General features: G+C 38.6%; 1 protein-coding gene across 19 annotated transcripts in view; it reads left to right on the top strand.

Moving 5' to 3' along the window:
* Positions 1 to 19350, top strand: part of neb (nebulin) — a 324022-nt gene that overhangs the window by 175539 nt on the left and 129133 nt on the right. For all 19 annotated transcript variants that reach the window (XM_069934922.1, XM_069934926.1, XM_069934925.1 and 16 more), the window contains 8 exons: positions 187 to 291; positions 4338 to 4649; positions 10538 to 10642; positions 13209 to 13307; positions 14071 to 14172; positions 16397 to 16504; positions 17569 to 17880; positions 19233 to 19337. In XM_069934922.1, the coding sequence (XP_069791023.1) occupies positions 187 to 291; positions 4338 to 4649; positions 10538 to 10642; positions 13209 to 13307; positions 14071 to 14172; positions 16397 to 16504; positions 17569 to 17880; positions 19233 to 19337 (1248 nt within the window). The remainder of the gene's footprint in view (positions 1 to 186; positions 292 to 4337; positions 4650 to 10537; positions 10643 to 13208; positions 13308 to 14070; positions 14173 to 16396; positions 16505 to 17568; positions 17881 to 19232; positions 19338 to 19350) is intronic.

The following is a 19350-nucleotide window of genomic DNA, read 5'->3' on the forward strand; positions in this document are numbered from 1 at the left end:
ATGTAATTACAAAATGAAAAGGTGATTAAGCCTCAAAATATTGATGCAGAATTCAGAAAATGCTAAATGTCATTTGCTATAATATTTGCTAAGTTGTGATGCCCTTCACTGCACCTGGTAATAATTCTGTAAGTGATTCTGTTGTGCATAAGATATAAAACAATTGTGGTTTCTGTTATTTCTCAGAAACTTTATAAATTGGGCTGGGAAGATGTGAAGAAGTCTACTAATTATCAAGCTGATGCCATATCAATTCAAAATGCAAAAGCTTCCAGAAACATTGCAAGTGATGTAAGTACAGCACAATTGAATGAATATTGATGTTTGTGTGACTTAAATTCTGAATCCTCCATTTTGACTGTACAAAACTTGCAGCAGCCAAATCTGACAGAATATTAACAGGTTGAAAGTTACACCAATAAACAGAAGATACTTTTTTCAGAATTATATGTTCAGTTTTGTGTAGTCAGTTGTGTTCAACTTCTCTCCATCACCTAGACATTTAACGACATTTAAGGTTTGTGAAAGGAGTTACTCTTCATGATGCTTGAGAGCTGTTATCAAGTGTAAACTGTGATGTGTTAAATTGGGTTAGTGCGACGTCAATGCATGTTAATAATAGCTGGCTGGAGACCAATAAATGCACTTTATATACAGTGGAGATGAACTCTTCAGTCCAACCAATCACTACTGCTGATTTTCTTTTGCTGAAGCTCTCTTGAATCCTTCACAACTAATAAAATCAACATTACTTCTTCTTAAACATATCCAGCTTCTTGTTAAATGAAGCCAAATCAGACATTCAATAACTCTTCCCTCACCACATTTTGGGCCCCAAATAGACCTTCCGCACTGACATGTCTTTCCTTGGCTCGTGTACTGCCAAACCGATGCCACTCGCAAATTGGAGTCTCGGCTTTTTCAATTTCCATTAAACCTCTCCCCCATGTTTCTGTCTTTACCTATATCACTAACTCCTTTTCTCCCATTCCCCCACACCAGATAGCTACCCTCAACCTTCTCTCCCATCACCCTAGCCTTTTTCTCCACTAGCCTCCCACCTGTATCTGCCTATTAACTCTTATTTGTTGGCCTATGCTTGTCCCCCTTCCCCTTTCTTCCTCCTCTTCTCTCCTCCTCCCCCCTTCCTGCACCTTTTTAATGTCTTTTTTTTATACCTAACAAAGGATGCATGCCCAATACAGTTATCCTTTAATTCCAATGTGTGACCTGCTTAGTTTATTTTTGTGAATTGCGTTCAAAACTTCTTGTGATAGCAGTGCCCATGTTAATACTGCTCACTAAGAAAAGAAGCTTCTTTTGAATTCTTTTTTGTTCTGGATTTACTTCTGCATTGGCCCTATCAAAACCTTTCGAAGTTTTAAAAATTTCTATTAGGTCACTCCTTCAGTTTTCCCTTTTTAAAAAGACATAAATCTCTTTAACTTTATTGATATTTTCTTTAAATTGACATATAGCACAGGCCCTTCCGACCCACAAGCCTGTGCCCACCAAAAACACCCATTAATCAGCAATCCCTGTAGATTTTTGAAGGGTGGTAGGACACTAGAGGAAATCCATGCAGATATGGCGAGAATGTACAAACACCTTACAGACAGTGTAGTATTCAAACCTGGGTTACTTGCACCTTAATAGCATTGCACTCACTGCTACACTAATCGTGCCACCTATACATTCTCGTATTTATGATATCATCCTGCAACTCTTTTTCTTAATATTTTTCTCATAGCAAATTGAGCTACACACTGTGCTCTAGGTTTAGGTTAACCAAGGATCATTGCAGGTTTAATAAAGATAATGTCAAATACCTAAGTACAATGTATAGATGCACCAGAATTCTGGTTCTTGGTGCAGTCAAATGGGTATTTTTGTCAAGAGAAAATTCCAATAATATACATTAAATTACCCCTGTACAGAAACAAATAATAAATTTAAACAACAGATAGATAATAAATATTTACAGTTAGTGCAAAAAGAAGAAAAGTGGCATTTCAATAGGGCAGGCAGGTGTAGTTTAGCATTAATTCTCTAATACTCAGTTTGAATCCCTGAGAAATAATTGCATTTTCTTATAAGTATGTTACCTTTAGTGAATTGTTTATTTCGATGGAGAGTTCTCTTTGATTTAATGTAATATTAAGTAAAATGTTTTCCTTACCAAAATACAATAACCCATGTCTAGCTCATTTGAAAGTTTATGCCAAATCTATCTTTGAAACCTACTGCAATCATCTTCAATATTTCAATCTTCAAAACTGGCTAATTTTGTGCATTCTACCAGTTTGGAAATGACATTTGATTCCAAGTTCAAACTATAGAATCACTCTAAGGTAGTTGTATAGCTTGAAGTTAACAATCTTAGATACCAAGTCCTCCAATACAACATTTTAAGATTATCAGATTGGATAAGTGGATGTTACTTAAAAGTGACCACACAATGGCAAGTGCTTCAGTTAATGCATATTTAAAAAAGAACTCTTTTGTGATTATGAGGATTTATAATTTAAGCTTCCACTCATACTCAAATCTATGCATTCAGCCACGTTAAAATTCTCTCTTCAATAACTAGATAGTGTTCGGAGGAAGTTAAGCTAATATTTGAGTCTAGATCTAAGTTTTATGATTTCTATTATGTTGTATCATCTGTTATGAGCCCAGAGGACCCCAAAACCCAGCAGCAATAGAAATTCAACAAGACAAATGGTTATTAAACAAAAATTACTTTTAATTTTCTTTAAAGATAAAAACAGGATCAAACTTTAACTTATTACTATTAACTTAACCCCTTCTAATTCTAAGTGCATGTGTACGTAATGTGTATATGTTCAGGAAAGTTCTTTGCTTTAATAGTCCAATTATTCACTTCTCATTTCTCCAAGTTCCCTGGTATCATGCACAAAATTTAACACACCAGGCTGTGGTGCTTAAAGGTAAATGGTTACCACTCAGGAAGGTTCTTGATGGTTTCAGAGAGAAACTTATTGATCATTGGACACACACAAACTGATTTCCTCTGATCAGTCACTTCAGTGTCTTGCCGAAGAAACTTGGCCCATCACGGGTTTTCCAAATGATAACCTTTTCTTCCTGGTCACCACGGAGTTCCTCTTTTATCCCGTATTTCAGGAGAAACGTTCTAGCCAGCCATTTCCTCTTGTAAGGACTACGTGTTTTCAACAGGCTGAACTCAGAACTCACAACCTGTCTTCAAAATAGGGTTTTCAACAAGCCAGTTTGCCATCTTGCAGCCTCCAAAAGCTACTGCAGAACTGATTTCTCTCTCTGTCTCTGTCTCTCTCTCTCTCTCTCGCTCTCACTCTAAGAGAAGAATCATGTTTCTTTTCTCTCTCTGCTTGTAAAAACCAGAACCTCTCCCAAGGCTCCAAATCCAATGCGTGAAAGATCTTTATCAGCATTCTATTCTATTTTCACCTACTTCTGAAGTTCCTTCCAAAGCAGTTCCATTGTCTTTTGCAAAGCCACTGATGCCTGAATGTTTGGCTTCAGCAAAGCTCTTGCATCTTAAATGAAATGTGAAATATCTGTTTGTGAATTGGCCTATATTAAAACCCCACAATCTATCTCTTTTAAAACATTTATATATAATATAACCCATAACAATCACACCCTGCTTATCCCCTGCCACTTTCCCCTGCAACCAAAGGAGGTGGTAACTCTTATCCCTTCACCTCCTCACTCATCACCATCCAAAGCCTTACACAGCACTTTCAGTTGAGCATAGGTTCACCTGCACTTCTTCCACCCAGCTCTACTGCATTTGGTATTCCTGCTGTAACCTTCTCTATATTAGTAAAAGCAAGCGCCGACTAGGCAAGAGTTTTGAAGAGCACCTGCTCTCAGTCCACAATGACCATCACCTTGAACTGCTTGCATGTCATTTTAACTCTCCTCCAATTATAACCTTGGCACATAATGCAAGAATTTAATTTAAACAGGATTGAACTAATTTTTCAATTAAACCATGAAATTAAAGTTAATAAGTGATTTACAGTAAAATCCCTGTTTTCTGGAATTCAAGCAACTGACAGCCTCAAGCAATGAATAAAAAAAGGTGAAAATAAATAGGTAAAAAAATATGAAAGTTTAAAATTGGCTCTACTAGCGGACAGTTCATCAATCCTTGCTACATGCAACCTCAAGCAACGGGAAAATTCACTAATTCGGCATCTACCAATTCCCAAAGGTGCCGGATACCAGGAGCTTTACTGGACAATGAATAAAGAACAAGAATGTAATGCCTACTTTTGAATAAAAATGCTAATTTAGATTGATGATTATGCTATATTTTTTCACAGTACAAATATAAAGAACTATATCGCAATCAGCTGGGACACCACATTGGTTGCAAAAACATCTACGATGATCCAAAAATGGTTTGGTGCATGCACGTCGGCAAGATGCAGAGTGACCTACTATACAAGAAGGAATTTGAGAAAACCAAGGCAAAGATTAACATTCCAGTCGACATGCTGGACATTTCGTTCGCCAAGCAATTCCAGGGCCTGGTTAGTGATAATGACTACAGACATTACCTGCATCAGTGGACATGTCTCCCAGATCAGAATGATGTGATCCAGGCTAAGAAAGCCTATGACCTGCAGAGTGATGTGAGTATAGTCAAATGCTAATTATGATACTTTGTTCTGACATTCCATTTCCTACAACTTGTGATTACACTGCCAACCATAAAATCTTGAGATTTTAAACAGAATGCAGCTTTAATCTGTGTGCTATAAAATTTTTAATTACATCAATCAAAGACAGTAGAATTACTATTTTTCAATGCAATATATCTATCTTTTGTGGGGATTGGGAGTCAGTAATCCTGACTACTAGAGACAAGTTCCACCTGAGATTAGATGCAAAATGGATGCCCAAGAGGTCATGAGTTGTTAATAAAATATATATAATACAAAAAAACCTAAGTTTCTTTATTACAATAAAAGAAATAAAGGAGTGTGGTATCAGCAGGAGACTCGGAAAGTCTGAAGCCTCCTTATGTTGTGAATTGGACTGGGAATGTCAACCATGACCTCGCCATTGAGGGGGTGCAGAGAAGATTCACTAGACTGATACCAGGGATGGAGGGGCTCACATATGAAGAAAGATTGGATAGACTATGCTTGTAATCTCTGGAATTTAGAAGATTGAGGGGGGAACTTATAGAAACATATAAAATTCTTAAGGGTTTAGTCAGACTAGATGCAGATAGGTTGTTTCCAATGCTGGGAAAAACCAGAACCAGGGGTTACAGTTTAAGGATAAGGGGGAAGTTTTTTTAGGACTGAGATGAGGAAAAATTTATTCTCTCAGAGAGTGATGGATCTGTGGAATTCTTTGCCACAGGAAGTAGTTGAGGCCGGTTCCTTGTCAATATTTAAGAGTAGGTTAGATTTGGCCCTTGTGGCTAAGGGGATGAAGGGGTATGGGGAGAAGGTAGAAACTGGGTACTGATCAGCCATGATCATATTGAATGGCGGTGTAGGCTTGAAGGGCTAAATGGCCTACTCCTGCACCTATTTTTCTGTTTCTATGCTGTATCTGCAACCCATTGGACTTGATAACAAACCAGGTGCATAGAGGATTGAACTGTTACTTACTGTGATGGGACGTCAAGCACAGAGGTTTCCACACATTTGTTTTTGCCGAGGCAGATGACCAGGGCAAGTTTTGCAAGGTTATCGAGATGTTTGATGAACACTTCTCACCAAAGAAAAATGAAAATGTTTGAGAGATACATGCTTTGCTTGTCCACACAGCTGCAGGCAGAGAGATTTGATTCTTTTTTTTTAATGGACTTGAAATTGAATCTTGGAGCAATCCAAAATTTCATGTTCTTGCTTTCAATGATCCGTGATCAAATTGTGTTTGGAATTATTGACAAGAAAGTGAGAGGTTGCTATGAGAGACAGAGCTTACCTAAGATGGAGCTGTGAAGATGTGCCACACCAGTGAATGAGCTCAGCAGTACATGAAAAAGTTTGGTGGGAGTGCATGGGCTGGTGAAAATAAAAGGCATAGCTGTAGCCAGAGTGTCTGGATGCACACATAAACAGAAAAGGAGACATAGGAAACAACAAAAAGATGGAGAGACATGCAATTGTAAATGATATTGTAGTCAACATGGCTATGGAAAAGTCTGTAACAAGTGCAAAGGACAAAATCACTATGCAAAACAATGTTTTTCTCAAAGGAAACAAAACGGAAGTGAAAAGGTGCACTCTATAGAAGAAACTGCCCACAGTGATGCATTCTTTGTGGGTTTGGAAGGTTTCAAACCAATAGACATTGAACAGTCATATGTGAACAGAGTTGAGCAGGACAAGTAGATGGTGTCATTGCATGCAAATGGTGCAGATCCTTTCAAGCTGGACACAGGGACAAAGGCCAATTTGATCTGTGAGTGTGACATCAGGGCAATGAAGATAAAGGCGCACTCTGTTTATTTCAAGGCCTACAACGGACAAAGGTACATGTAGACTTAAGATGAAAGTTAAAGGTAAAGAGCACCACCTCATGTTTGCAGTAGTCTCATATGGACATGATCCATTGCTTGGTGACAAAGCATGTAAAACCTTAGGCCTAGACAAGAGGAGTACTGCATTAACAGTGTCAATGCACAGTACAGCGTAGAGGAAATACTGGATCAATTTCCAGACATCTTAAAGGGTGTTCTACCATTGACCTATAAGATACAGTTAAAGGAGGACGCACAGCCAGTAGTGCAGACCCGAAGACTTGAAATGCCAATATAAAGAGGGAACATTATGAGATTCCAACCAGGGATGAAATTGCAAGTGAAATGGCCAGTGCAAAGTTTTTCATCAAATTAGATGTATCCTAAGGCTTTTGGCAATGAAAATTTCATGAGGATATAACAAAATATTGTATATTCAATGCGCCATTTGGCTGATATTCCTGTTAAAGGATGCCTTTTTGAATTTCTTCAGCTCCTGAATTGTTCCACAGGACAATGGGGTACATCATTGAAGACATAAATGGGGTACATGTCTACAAGGATGACATGATCCTATGGGAATCCACATAGGAGCAACACAACAAAAAGCTTCATTAAAGTGCCTCAATGCATCCAGAAGTATGAATGAAAGCTAAACAGAGCAAAATGTCAGTTTGGAGTGAAAGAAATCACCCTTCTAGGATGTAACTGCCAGAGGCAGGTGTGGAGCTAGAAAAGAGCAAGGTGAAAGCAGTTCTAGAGATGCCCAAACCCACTGACAAAAAAGGACATATTGAGAGTGCTTGGAATGATCAATTTCATTGATTTGGAAGATTGGTTTGGTATGAATTTACCAATGTACCTGAAGCAGATGTTTCATGACAAATGTGAATTCAAGTTGTCAGCCCACCACACGGAAGAATGGGGATGACTGAAGACCATTCTAATGACAAATCCAATACTTTTGACATTCTTTTAACCATCCAGAAAGATGAAATATCTATGTATGCCTCAAAATATGAAATAGGTGCTGTATTACTTCAGGCTTTTGGATAAGATTGGAGGCCAGTCACATATCCATCAAAGATGATGACCATATCTGAATGTCAATATGCACAGATTGAGAAAGAATGCTTAGATCTGGTCTATTCCACAGCTATGTGAATGGTCTACCAGCATTCATGGCAGAAATAGACCACAAACACTTAATGGCCATAATCAAGAAAAATCTCAGTGAGATATTGCTGTGAATCCAAAGACTAATGATGAATCTACAGCGTTATGACTTTGAATTGGTGGACACACCAGGGAAGCTTATTGTGTTACCTGATTCATTGTCCAGGGTAACTACGCAGAGTAAAGCACACAATGAGAGTTCCACAGAGACAGTTGTGAATCTCCATGTGAACCTGATCGCTGAATCTCTTTCTTTATCTGACATGAAATGCAAGCGGATTGCAGCTGAAACAGAAAAGAACACAGTTCTACAGAAAGTCATCATGAATGAAGGATGGCCTAGAGATGAACGTCAACAGTACTAGAACATCTGAGCAGAGCTGAGTGCTGTCAGTGGGCTTGTACTCAAACAGAGCAGTGTTGTCATTTCTCAATCACTGTGACAATGGATGGTGAAAAAGTTGTATGAGGGGACCTTGGAATGGAAATATGCAAGTGGAGGGCTGTTCATTGGCTAGAGATAAATGCTGACCTTGACTGAATGGTCTCAAACTGTGAGACCTGTTTGAAACATCACGCAAAGCCCCCAAAGGAACCCATGATCATAACGGACTTACCAGAGGACCTATGTAAGAAAGTTGGGACTGATCTGTTCCACCTGAATGGAAAGAATTACCTGCTGGTTATTGACTATTGAACTATCTGGAGATTGATCAAATTTAAAAATTCTATCTTTGCAAGACATGGAATTCCTCAAATTGTCTACAATGACATTGGACCATGCTACAGTGTTAGAGAATTTCAGAACTTTACAGAAAAGTATGATTTGCAACAAGCGACTTCCAGTCCTCTGCACACCTCGATAAAGCAGAGAAAGGAGTTCACGTAATTAAACAGCTGCTCAAGAAACACAGGACAGTGGCTCAAAGCCTTATCAAACTCTGCTGAGTTACTGAGCTTCACCACTGGAACATGGCATGTCACCCGCTGAGCTCCTGATGGGACAACGCACCACACTTCCCTACTCTGCAGACCCAAACAAGAACAGAGATGTCAAACAGAAACAAAAGCATCTGCAAAGGAGACAAAAAGTAAATTATGACAAGTCAGCAAGAAGCTCAGGGCCACTGGCACAGCATGACACAGTGAGGTTCGGAGATTCTAATATCTGGGACAAGAAGGCCACAGTTCTGGAGGAAGTAAATCCAAGACCCTACACTGTCTGAACAGAGGATGGTCAAATACTGAGGAGGAATTGAAAAAGGCTGCTGAAAATGCAAGAGACACTGCAAGAACCTACAAATGCAGAAGACTCAGCCTGCACAGCAACAGAGGTAACACCACCAGTGCTAGACAGTAGTGGAGCAGCAGAACTGACTCATGCACCTGTGTTGAGAAGATCCACAAACGTTATCAAAGCATCTGACAGGCTGAATCTCTCAAAGAAAAAGAACTGCACACTTGAAAAGTTGAGCTGCTAATATTTGTATTTATGTTTGTGTTTCAATTGAAATGAGTACTATATTGCTGTGTAATTTTGCTATGTAGAACATCTTCAGAAAAAAGGGATGTGGTGATTGGGAGTTAGTGATCCTCCTGACCACTAGAGGGAGTCACAGACAAATGTTCGGGTTGGATGCAAAATTGATGCTCCATGTGATTGAGTTGTTAATAAAATAGAATTAATACAAAAGAAATCACATTTCTTTATTACAATAATGGAAACATCACACTTTTAGGATATCTTCAGGGGCCTTATCTCATTAAAATACTACTGAGACAATATCTTGAATGTGGCTGTCAATTTGTCCCCATAAAGCTTCCATAGGCAGCATAATGAGAATCACTAAGTAATCTGCTTTCAGTCTTGCTGAGTGATGGATCAGTGTTGGCTCTTTTCCAGAATTGTGTGGCACCTTTTATCATCACCTGAGAGGAAAGATCATGGGTGTTTCTTGAAGGGTCAACGTTTATTTAGAGTGGCACATAGTGGTTAGCGCAATGCTGTTACAGAGCCAGCAACCAGGGATCAAATCTGGCACTGTCTGTAATCTCCCCATGTCTGTGTGGGTTTCCTTTGGGTGCTCTGGTTTCCTCCCACCCTTTAAAACTTACTGGGATCTTAGGGTGTAATTGAATGGGCCAAAAGGGCCTGTTACTGTGCTGTATGTCTAAACTTCAAAATTAAAAAATTTATTGCCAATATCTGAGAAAATAAGCTTCCTTGCTGCTGGCCTTTTTAAAATAATTTGAATCACTCTGATAGTTTGATCCAATTGAATAGCTTATTTTTAATTTGGGAGGGAAATTAATGATCAATTATGTTGATATGGATATGAAGTTAAAGACCAGACGGTGCAAAGGCATCAGATGTCCTTTCCTGAAGGACTTTGGTCGGATATTGGGAATCTTTTAATTAAATATTTTATGGCCACCTTATCTTTAGTTTATTTCAATTTATTTAATTCACTAAATTTAAATTTCCCCACCGCCAGTATTTGAAATCCTATCCCGAGATAATTCACCCAGCATTCTCACATCCTAATCCAGTAATCTAATCAAATACTCTAAGTCAATGAGATCATTTCAGAATTTGAAGTCTTTGTGTGATTAGTACTCTGTGAACAGGGGATGTGTTCATTGAGATCACTCAACATGGACTGGATTATAAACTACTCAATTATTACTATACTCCAACTTTAATCTAGATGATAACACAAGTCAGAAAACTATATCTGTTGTTTGGGAAATGGGAAAACAGTGAATGGAGAAGTTAAGGCAAAGATTTTTATAATAGCTAATAATAAACACAATTCTTAGCAATGAAATATATATGAACAATTTACCTTTCATTTGATGTAGATTAATTACAAATCCGATATGGAGTGGATGCGTGGCATTGGATGGATACCTACGGATTCCATTGATGTTAAGAAAGTAAAGCATGCCCAGGATATTTTAAGTGAAGTGAGTATGTGAGGTCCTTTTGCATTTGAACACTAGCAGAAGATGATTTTCAAAAATGTCATGTAAGCATCTTTCATTTAGTGAAGTGCTAAGTCAAAGTCACATGCCCAAGATTCAAATGGAATTTGCATCGATTTGTTCTCCATTTATTTAATGGTACATCTACAGGATACAGTTAAGCATGCACTGAACAAAAATCTAAAGGTATCAAAGCATTAGCAGATTTCTCGTATCATTAAAATAATCCCATGTTAGAGAAGATCATAGCTGGAGTAGGATTCACAGTCCGGATCTGCATATTATTAATGGGATAAAGAAACCTTTGAAGAGATGCAAGAATCTTTGCAAGGACAATTCCAAAATTAAGAGCTCTTAAGTATCTAGAAAGATTTAAAAAGGTTGAACTCTTAAAGTTAGCATTTGAAAGTTGAAGAGGTCTTATTTTAAAATTAAATTATTATAAAAATGAGGGAAATACACCCACATGGATTAGAGTTCTACAGCATGAAACAAGGCTTTTGCACAACTTGTCCATGCTAACCTAACTAGCTCCATTCACCGGGGTTGGGGGGGGGGGTGGGTGGAGGCGGCAACAGTGTCAGACCAGGGGAGGGGATGGGGGTGGAGGCGGTAGCATTGGACCAAGATGAGGTGGCGGCAGCAGCATCGGATTGGGGTGTGGATGGGCACATGAACTCATGGGGGGGGGGGGGGCTTGGCCCATGAATGCTCCCTATGATGCCGACCCTGTTCCCATTTGTACCACTTCTCTTGCAGCTCATTCCATGTACCCCTCACCTTCTGTGTGATAACGATGCTCCTTAGACCCCTTTATCTCTTTTCCCTTTCACCTTAAATCTATGCTCTAGTTTTAGATTGGCCAATCATGGGATAAAGACTATGATTATTTACTTTAACTCTCCCTCTTGTGATTTTATAAACTTCTAAGTTTCAGCTTTAGCCTCATATGCTTTGAGGAGTAAAGTTCTCACCTAAACATCCTCTTCCTAACATTGAAGCCTGCTAGTTCCACCAGTATCCTCATGAATCTTTTCAGCACCCTTTCCAAGTGAATAGCATCTTTCCTATAAGTGGGTAACCAAAAAAACACACAATATTCTGAGCAGTCTCACTTCAGTCTTATACAGCTGCAATATGACATCTCCACTCCTGTACTAAATGCATTGGACAATGAAGACATTGCTTTCTTCACCACCCTGTTCACCTCTGTTGTTACTTCCATGGAACTATATACCTGTAACCCCAAATCTCTTTGTTCCACAACACTCCTTAGGGCCGAACCTTTCACCTTGTAAGTCTTGCCCTAATTTTCCCTATCAACCGCTTGCGGTTGTCCAACTTGATGTCCGTCTGGTCCATTTTTCCAGTTCATCTAGATCCTCTTGAAATCTTAGATACTCTTCTTCACTGTTCATTTATAACACCAATCTTAGTGTCATCTGCAAACCTATGAACCATGTAGACTACATTAACATCCCAGCCCTTAATATAGATAACTAACAAGAGTGGACCCAGCACCGATCCCTTCAGCACACCACGATTCAACGCCCTTCTACTGAGTAACACCCCTCCACTACCACCCTCTCCTACCATCAAGCTAATTCTGTAGACAATTGACCAGATTACACAGATCCCATGCGATGTCACAGATCACCAGCCTGGCTGTACAAGACCTTGTCCAAGGTCTTGCTGAAGTCCACGTAGTCAACAACTACTGCCCTCCCCTCATCAATTTACTTGGTATCCTCAAAAAAACTCATAAAAAATTCATGAGACACCATTTCCAAGACAATGCTACTTTTCATTGCCCTTGCCAAATACAAGTCCTGTCTCTCAGAATCTGCTCCAGTAACTTACCCAATGCTGTTAGGTCTGTTGTTCTCTGAAAGAGTTAGTGTTGAAAACTGAAAGAGATAAACATAAAAGTGATTACTATTAAGTTCACAATAACACTTTTTTTTACCCCAGGAGTGGTTAGAAGTGAAGTGGCTGCCATCAGAAGTAATTGAATCATCTAATACAGCTGAATTAAAGAGGCTATGCATACAGTAAAGTCATTAGTAAAGAATAGGGTTGAATGAATTGTGATGGGATAAGACATGTGTGGAACAGTTAAATCGAAACTCAGTGCGACCCAAGATATTCTGCTGCAAATGATCACATGACAAATCTTTCTCAATATAACTATTTGAAGAAATGGTGAAGTGTTTCCAGGGAAGAAAAGAGGTTGGGTAGCAAAGGCACAACAGACCACATTCAGACATCTGTAGCATCAGAACAATGAATGATGCACAGGATGCGTTAAAATTTAAAATCACTTGAAAATATATCAGGCGATTAAGTATCCCTGCAGATAATTGAACAAGCTTCACGAGGAAGATCCTTTCAACAAGGCTACGTCCTTAAATTTTATCTTTTTTAGAAAATAGCTAGTCTAAGTATGGAGCTGATTGAGTATGTCATACTTGCAATTGTTTTATATCAACAGAGGAGTATGTTTATCTGTACTTTCATGTACTTACCTCTATTGTCTTGCCTCTAACAGAAAAATTATCGAACTAAATTGGACAGTCTTCCATTTACCCCTGTGACCGACAGAGTTGATTACGTGACAGCAAAACAAAGTGCAGCCATCCTTGACGATGTTAGTACAAGTTCTATCATCTTGGAAATGATATTTAAGGAACTGGAATTATTTTTACATGTTCAATGCCCAGGTTGCACCAAAAAGTAATTTTCTCCAGGTTAGATCCCACTGGGTCAAAGATCATCCATCAGGGTTGATCCAAGCATTTCTATGTTCTCTTTCACATCAGTGCAGCTGATGTTTGCCAGCATAAGTCAATCTTTGCGATCCTCATTTCTGTGATGAGTAAATTGATGTGATAAGGTGCAGTGAAGACCTTTGACTACTAGTCACCATAAAAAGTAGCAAACCTTGTAGCAGATCAACAAATGGACATTAATTAAAGGGGCACCACTGTATGTTCCCAAGATGGTCACAGCACTTCTATGTCACGTCACTTAATGGAAGATGATGAGAACATTTGCCATTTGGGGCATTCAATTACAGAGAAAGGCTAAATGGCTAAAATTACCAAGGATGTTTTATTATGACAAGGGAAGCAATATTGATTTGTCTGCAAATAGACCATCTTCACAATTGTTTTATCAAATAAACCTCTCTGGGCATTTGCACATGCACAACCTACCAACAGAAAGAGAAATAAAACAAGTAAGCCTGAAACGTCATTTATGTATTTTTTAACTTTGCTATATAAAGGACACTGTTTGATGAGCATTGTGTGTTTTTACAACAGAAGGTGGTTTATTTTCCATGCTCATTATTTTTCCTCTTCGTACTTTCATTTCATTATTGTTTGTCATACATCTCTTTCACTGCTTAGATAAAATATCGTGAAGCATGGAATACTGCAAAGACCAACTACACCCTGGTTGAAACACCCACTATGGTCTCAGCGCAAAATGCTGCAAGAAACCTAAATAATGCAAGTATCAGATAAACATTTCTAAGCTATAATTTGGATCCCCATGTATTTGAATATTTCTGCTTTCTAGAAGGTTTAAAGCCAACCATATCACTATTGCAACTAGTTATTAACTATTATGTAGAAACTCTTCAAAATTATAATACTGTATAGAAACGAGTGGAAAATTGGAAGCTCAGTAGTAATAATGCAGAAGTTACATATATAACCATATAACCATTTACAGCACAGAAACAGGCCAGTTCGGCCCTCATAGTCCATGCTAAACATTTTCTCCCACCTAGTCCCACTGAACTGCATTCAGTCCATAACCCTTCCACTTTTCCTGTCCATGTACCTATCCAACTTTTCCTTGAACATTAACATCGATCTCGCTTCTACCACCTCAGCCGGAAGTTCATTCCACACCCCCACCACCCTCCGCATGAAGAAATTCCCTCTCATGTTTCCCCTAAACTTTTCCCCTTTTACTCACAACCCCCTGTAATATTTGCCAAGCAATTGTGATTTTTATCATCAGAAACTTTTGAAAACAACCAATCCTATTACATTGCATTTTCATCCCAGAAACAGGCGAACGTACTCTGGAGTTTATCTTCATCACGGGTCTTCCCAGAAATCCTGTCCACTTAGTACTGCGGGCATGGATTTTGCATGATCACCCCTGTGATTGTATGGGTGTCTGTAGGGTACTCAGACTTTCTCCATAACCCAAAAATGTGTGTACTGGTCAGTTAATTGTCAACTATCAGTTGTGTGCAGTGTTGTGTTGTTGGTGGAAATTGGAGAAAGTAGGTTAGAGAAAAAGTAGTGGGAAATAGAATTCTCCCTGATTAGCTGACCAGCTTCCCTCCAAATATATCAATGTATATTTTTTAATCTGCTTTACATGCCCATTGTTGTGAGTATTTACTGCCAGTCACTCTACAATGTCAGTGAGTTTTATGTTCTGGGCCCCCATGCAAGTAAGAAAGTCATGAGGAGTCTGTCTTGATTAATGAATTTACTTCAAAATATCATACGTCAATAGGCCCAAGGTTTGGATTTTCTCTTGGGGTACACCTGTGAAAATGGATCCTTCAACGGTCAGAACCAGTTCCAATGTCCAAACCTGCAGAGGTGTCAAAATATCTGTTGGTAATCAGTAAAAATTGGAAATGTCCCATTTGACCAACAGCTTTACATTTAGCAGCAGTAACTTTTTGGCTGGATTGAAATGTATTTATTTTTCCTTTTTTTAATTCCACTTTCAGAGACACCATGAGAAAAGGGACTGTGGTAATTAAGAATTGCTCATTTGCTGTAATTTTGATAACTCTTCAGATTTGTATTCCTCGTTTCAAATTAACCATGTAACAGGATATGCTGTATATAAGTATTCATCTCATCCAGTCCTTGCTGATATTTATACTCTACACCTTCTTCCTGCCCTAAATCTATCTTTAAGGCCTCCCCTTAAAGGCATATATATAATTTGCCTCAATAGCTCCTTGTGGTGATGAGTTCCATATTTTCATTTGGTTACAGATGTTTCATCTGAATTACCTATTGAATTTTTTTTTCTACCTATCTTATACTGATGGCCTTTAGTCCTGCTCTTCCCCATGAGGGGAGCATTCTCTCTGCAACTCCTCTATCAAAACTTCATCAGAATCAAAACAAGTTAAAATCACTTACTGGTAACAGGACCTGGAAATTTATTGTGGAGCTAATCCATTGCATTATTAGTTCTCAAGTCATGCACTGACCAAGTATCCCTTACATTCCTAATAAAATCACGCACATCAAATGCAGGTAATGATAAAAAGACGAAAGGCCATATGTTTCACCCAAAATGGGAAGAATAATTAATGTCGTGTATGAGTTTACTTCAAAATAATTTCAATATACAATAATCATTTATTCAAAATCATGCAATTGATAATAACATTTTAAATTTATTCAATGTCTGTTAAACCGGAGGATGTTCTGGGCCCCCATGCAAGTAAGAAAGTCATGAGGAGTCTGTCTTGATTAATGAATTTACTTCAAAATATCATACGTCAATAGGCCCAAGGTTTGGATTTTCTCTTGGGGTACACCTGTGAAAATGGATCCTTCAACGGTCAGAACCAGTTCCAATGTCCAATCCTCCAAGGAGGATTCTTACCCGATTATTCTATCATTATAGCACATTAGTAATAACATCTTCTACACAATACTTACGTTCTGTTCCTTTTGTTAGAAATTGTACAAGGATGGATGGGAGAAGATGAAAGCCATTGGTTACAAGATGCCAGCTGACGCAGTGTCAATCCTTCATGCCAAATCTTCACAAGGCATCCAAAGTGAGGTGTGTATTGGCCATATCATATGATCAAGTTGACTACACACTGATCATTCAGTGAAAACTCTATAAAATATTAAAAAGGAATTACTAACCTACTTCACAATTGTACAAAGATTCTGGGCCAATTTCACAAACTTGTTCCCATAATTGGGTGTTCAGTGGAATTTGTTGTAGATTGTTCCTGCTGCAATAATCCATTCATGAATAATCCCAAAGATGTGGAGGTTGGTGGGTGAATTGACCTCAGTAATTTTCCTTTAGTGTGTGAGTGAGTGACAGAAACCAGAGGGGGTTGATGAGAGAATAAATAGGATTATTTAATTAGTAAATATTGCCAGTAAACTATCAAAGCTTGCTTTAGCATTTATGAGAGTTCATTGTCACATATATATATATATATATATATATATAGTGTACAAATGCACCAAAATTCTTACTTGCTGCATCCATACAAGAACATAAGATACATCAACAATGGTATAAATTAAATTACTACAATGTGCCATTAGACAAAAATGACAATAAATATTAAGTATTAGATGATGATTCTTAGTTATAGTTAGTGCAAAAAAAATGTAATGTTTCAACAGTGCAGACAGATCTTTTGGTGGAAAAAGCACAAAACTTCAGATGCTGGAATCTTATGCAAACAAAGAATTGCTGAAGGATCTCAGTCAGACAGCGCCCATGGGTAGAAATGGTCAGTCAATGTTATGTCAATGGACTCTTTATCAAGACTTGATATTTTGATAGTTCTGGTTAGAATAGAATGGGGAAGTTCATGAGCCTGATAGTTGTAGGGAAAGAAAAAAATGTTCTTAAACTTGGATGTGCCAGACTTCAGGGTTCTGTACATTCTGTCTGAAGGTTGCAGCACAAAGAGCTCATGACCAGCTACCCAATTTTCCTTGATGATGTTGGCTGGCTTCCTGAGGTTATGCAGATCATAAAAGAATATTGGGTCACTGGTGTATTCATGCTATCACAAAGGTAGACTGGCTTCTTCCATTCTGATAAATCTTTTTTTTACCTAAACTAACTGGACACTTGTCATTATTTTCCCTCAGCTGAAATATAAAGCTGATTATGTCAAACAGCTTGGCCACCTTATTGGATGCCATAATGTCAGTGAAGATCCTAAAATGGCTTGGTGTATGCATGTAGGAAAGATGCGGAGTGATCTAGAGTACAAGAAGGAATTTGAGAAAACCAAGTCCAAGGTCAGCCTGCCAGTTGACATGTTGGACATCCTGATGGCCAAAAAATGCCAGACACTAGTCAGTGACATTGACTACAGGCATTATCTGCATGAATGGACCTGTCTCCCAGATCAGAATGATGTGATACAGGCACGGAAGGCCTATGATTTGCAGAGTGATGTGAGTATTAATAATATCTTGTTTGTTTTACACCCTGGGCCCACCCTCTACTCCAGTCATTGATTCACATTGGGCAACAGCGTTTCTTTCCGGTCCATATACCCTGAGCATCACTGCACTGTTAATCATGGATTCTCAGCTGCTACTTCATTGGGCTCACTGCAAAAGATGGCGCAAACTGGCTTCCTGTTTTATCTTTTTTTTCCGCTGTCAATTTGTTTAATAACCAACTTGAGCATTGGCTGAAAAGAGAACTCAAACTGAGATGTTACCATAAAATTATTAGAGAATACAAGGCATCTGTTTTGTCTGATCATGTCTATCAAACAACTTTGTTTGTCTTATTCCTTCCCTCTTCCCCTGTAGTCCTGAGAACTATCTTCCCTTGATTCTCTCTTGAAAGCCCTGATTCATTATTTGGTGTCACAGTGGCCTGGAGAGCAGAGCTGCTGCCTAACAGCTCGAGTGACTCTGCTCAATACTGACACCTGCTGCCATCCATGTGGTGTTTGCACATCTTCCCATAGACAGCAGGGTGTTCCAATTTCTTCCCACATCCCAATGATGCATAGTTTAGTAACTAAATTGCTCCATTCTGTAGATAACTGATAGAATCTTAGGGATTAAGAGGACATGAGAGAATAACACTGGCCTATTGTGAAAGGGTGGCTGAAGACTGTTGCTTAACTTACTCGAGCAAGGGATATGCTTCCATCTCTCTCCAACCACATAGATTTCCCCAAGTTCTTCAGTTTCCTAACATGTCCTAAAAGTGTGTGGATATTTAGGTAAACTGATCATTGTAAATGGTAGAATCTGGGGTATATTGATGTGAATGTAGAGAAATAAAATGGGATTCATTTTGATTTAATATACAGTAAATGGTGCTCAAGGATGTTGTACTCAGTGTTCCAAAGACTTGTTTCTTTTAATTAAAAAAAAATAGACATTCACCACAGTAACAGGCCATTTTGGTCCACAAGCCCGTGCCGCCCAATTTACTTACACCCTAGTACGTTTTGAAGGGTGGGAGGAAACAGCAGCCCCCAGGGAAAACCCATGCAGGCATGCACAGGATTCGAATCCAAATTGCTGAAATTGTAAAGTTGTTCTACTAACCGCTACATCAACCGTGCCATCCTGTGTTTCTATTTCAAATAACCTTTCAATCATAATTATGCTCTGCATTAAGGGAAAGCTTTCCTTCATACTCCTCTTGCATCTTTAAACAAATTTCAAATACATTATGTTTATATCCGATGTAAGATTTGCAGCAGCATTTATCCCAAGTCACTTTGCTTGGGAGTTATAACCTCACCACTGTGCTCAGGGATCATCCTTTCTTTTTGCAGTACTTGTACAAGTCAGATCTTGAGTGGGTACGTGGTTGTGGGTGGATTCCACTGAATTCAGTAGGTCATGAAAAGGTGAAAAGAGCACAAGAGATTTTAAGCGATGTAAGTATGGATA

The sequence above is a fragment of the Narcine bancroftii genome, chromosome 4 (assembly GCF_036971445.1).
Source record: "Narcine bancroftii isolate sNarBan1 chromosome 4, sNarBan1.hap1, whole genome shotgun sequence".
Lineage (NCBI taxonomy): Eukaryota > Metazoa > Chordata > Chondrichthyes > Torpediniformes > Narcinidae > Narcine > Narcine bancroftii.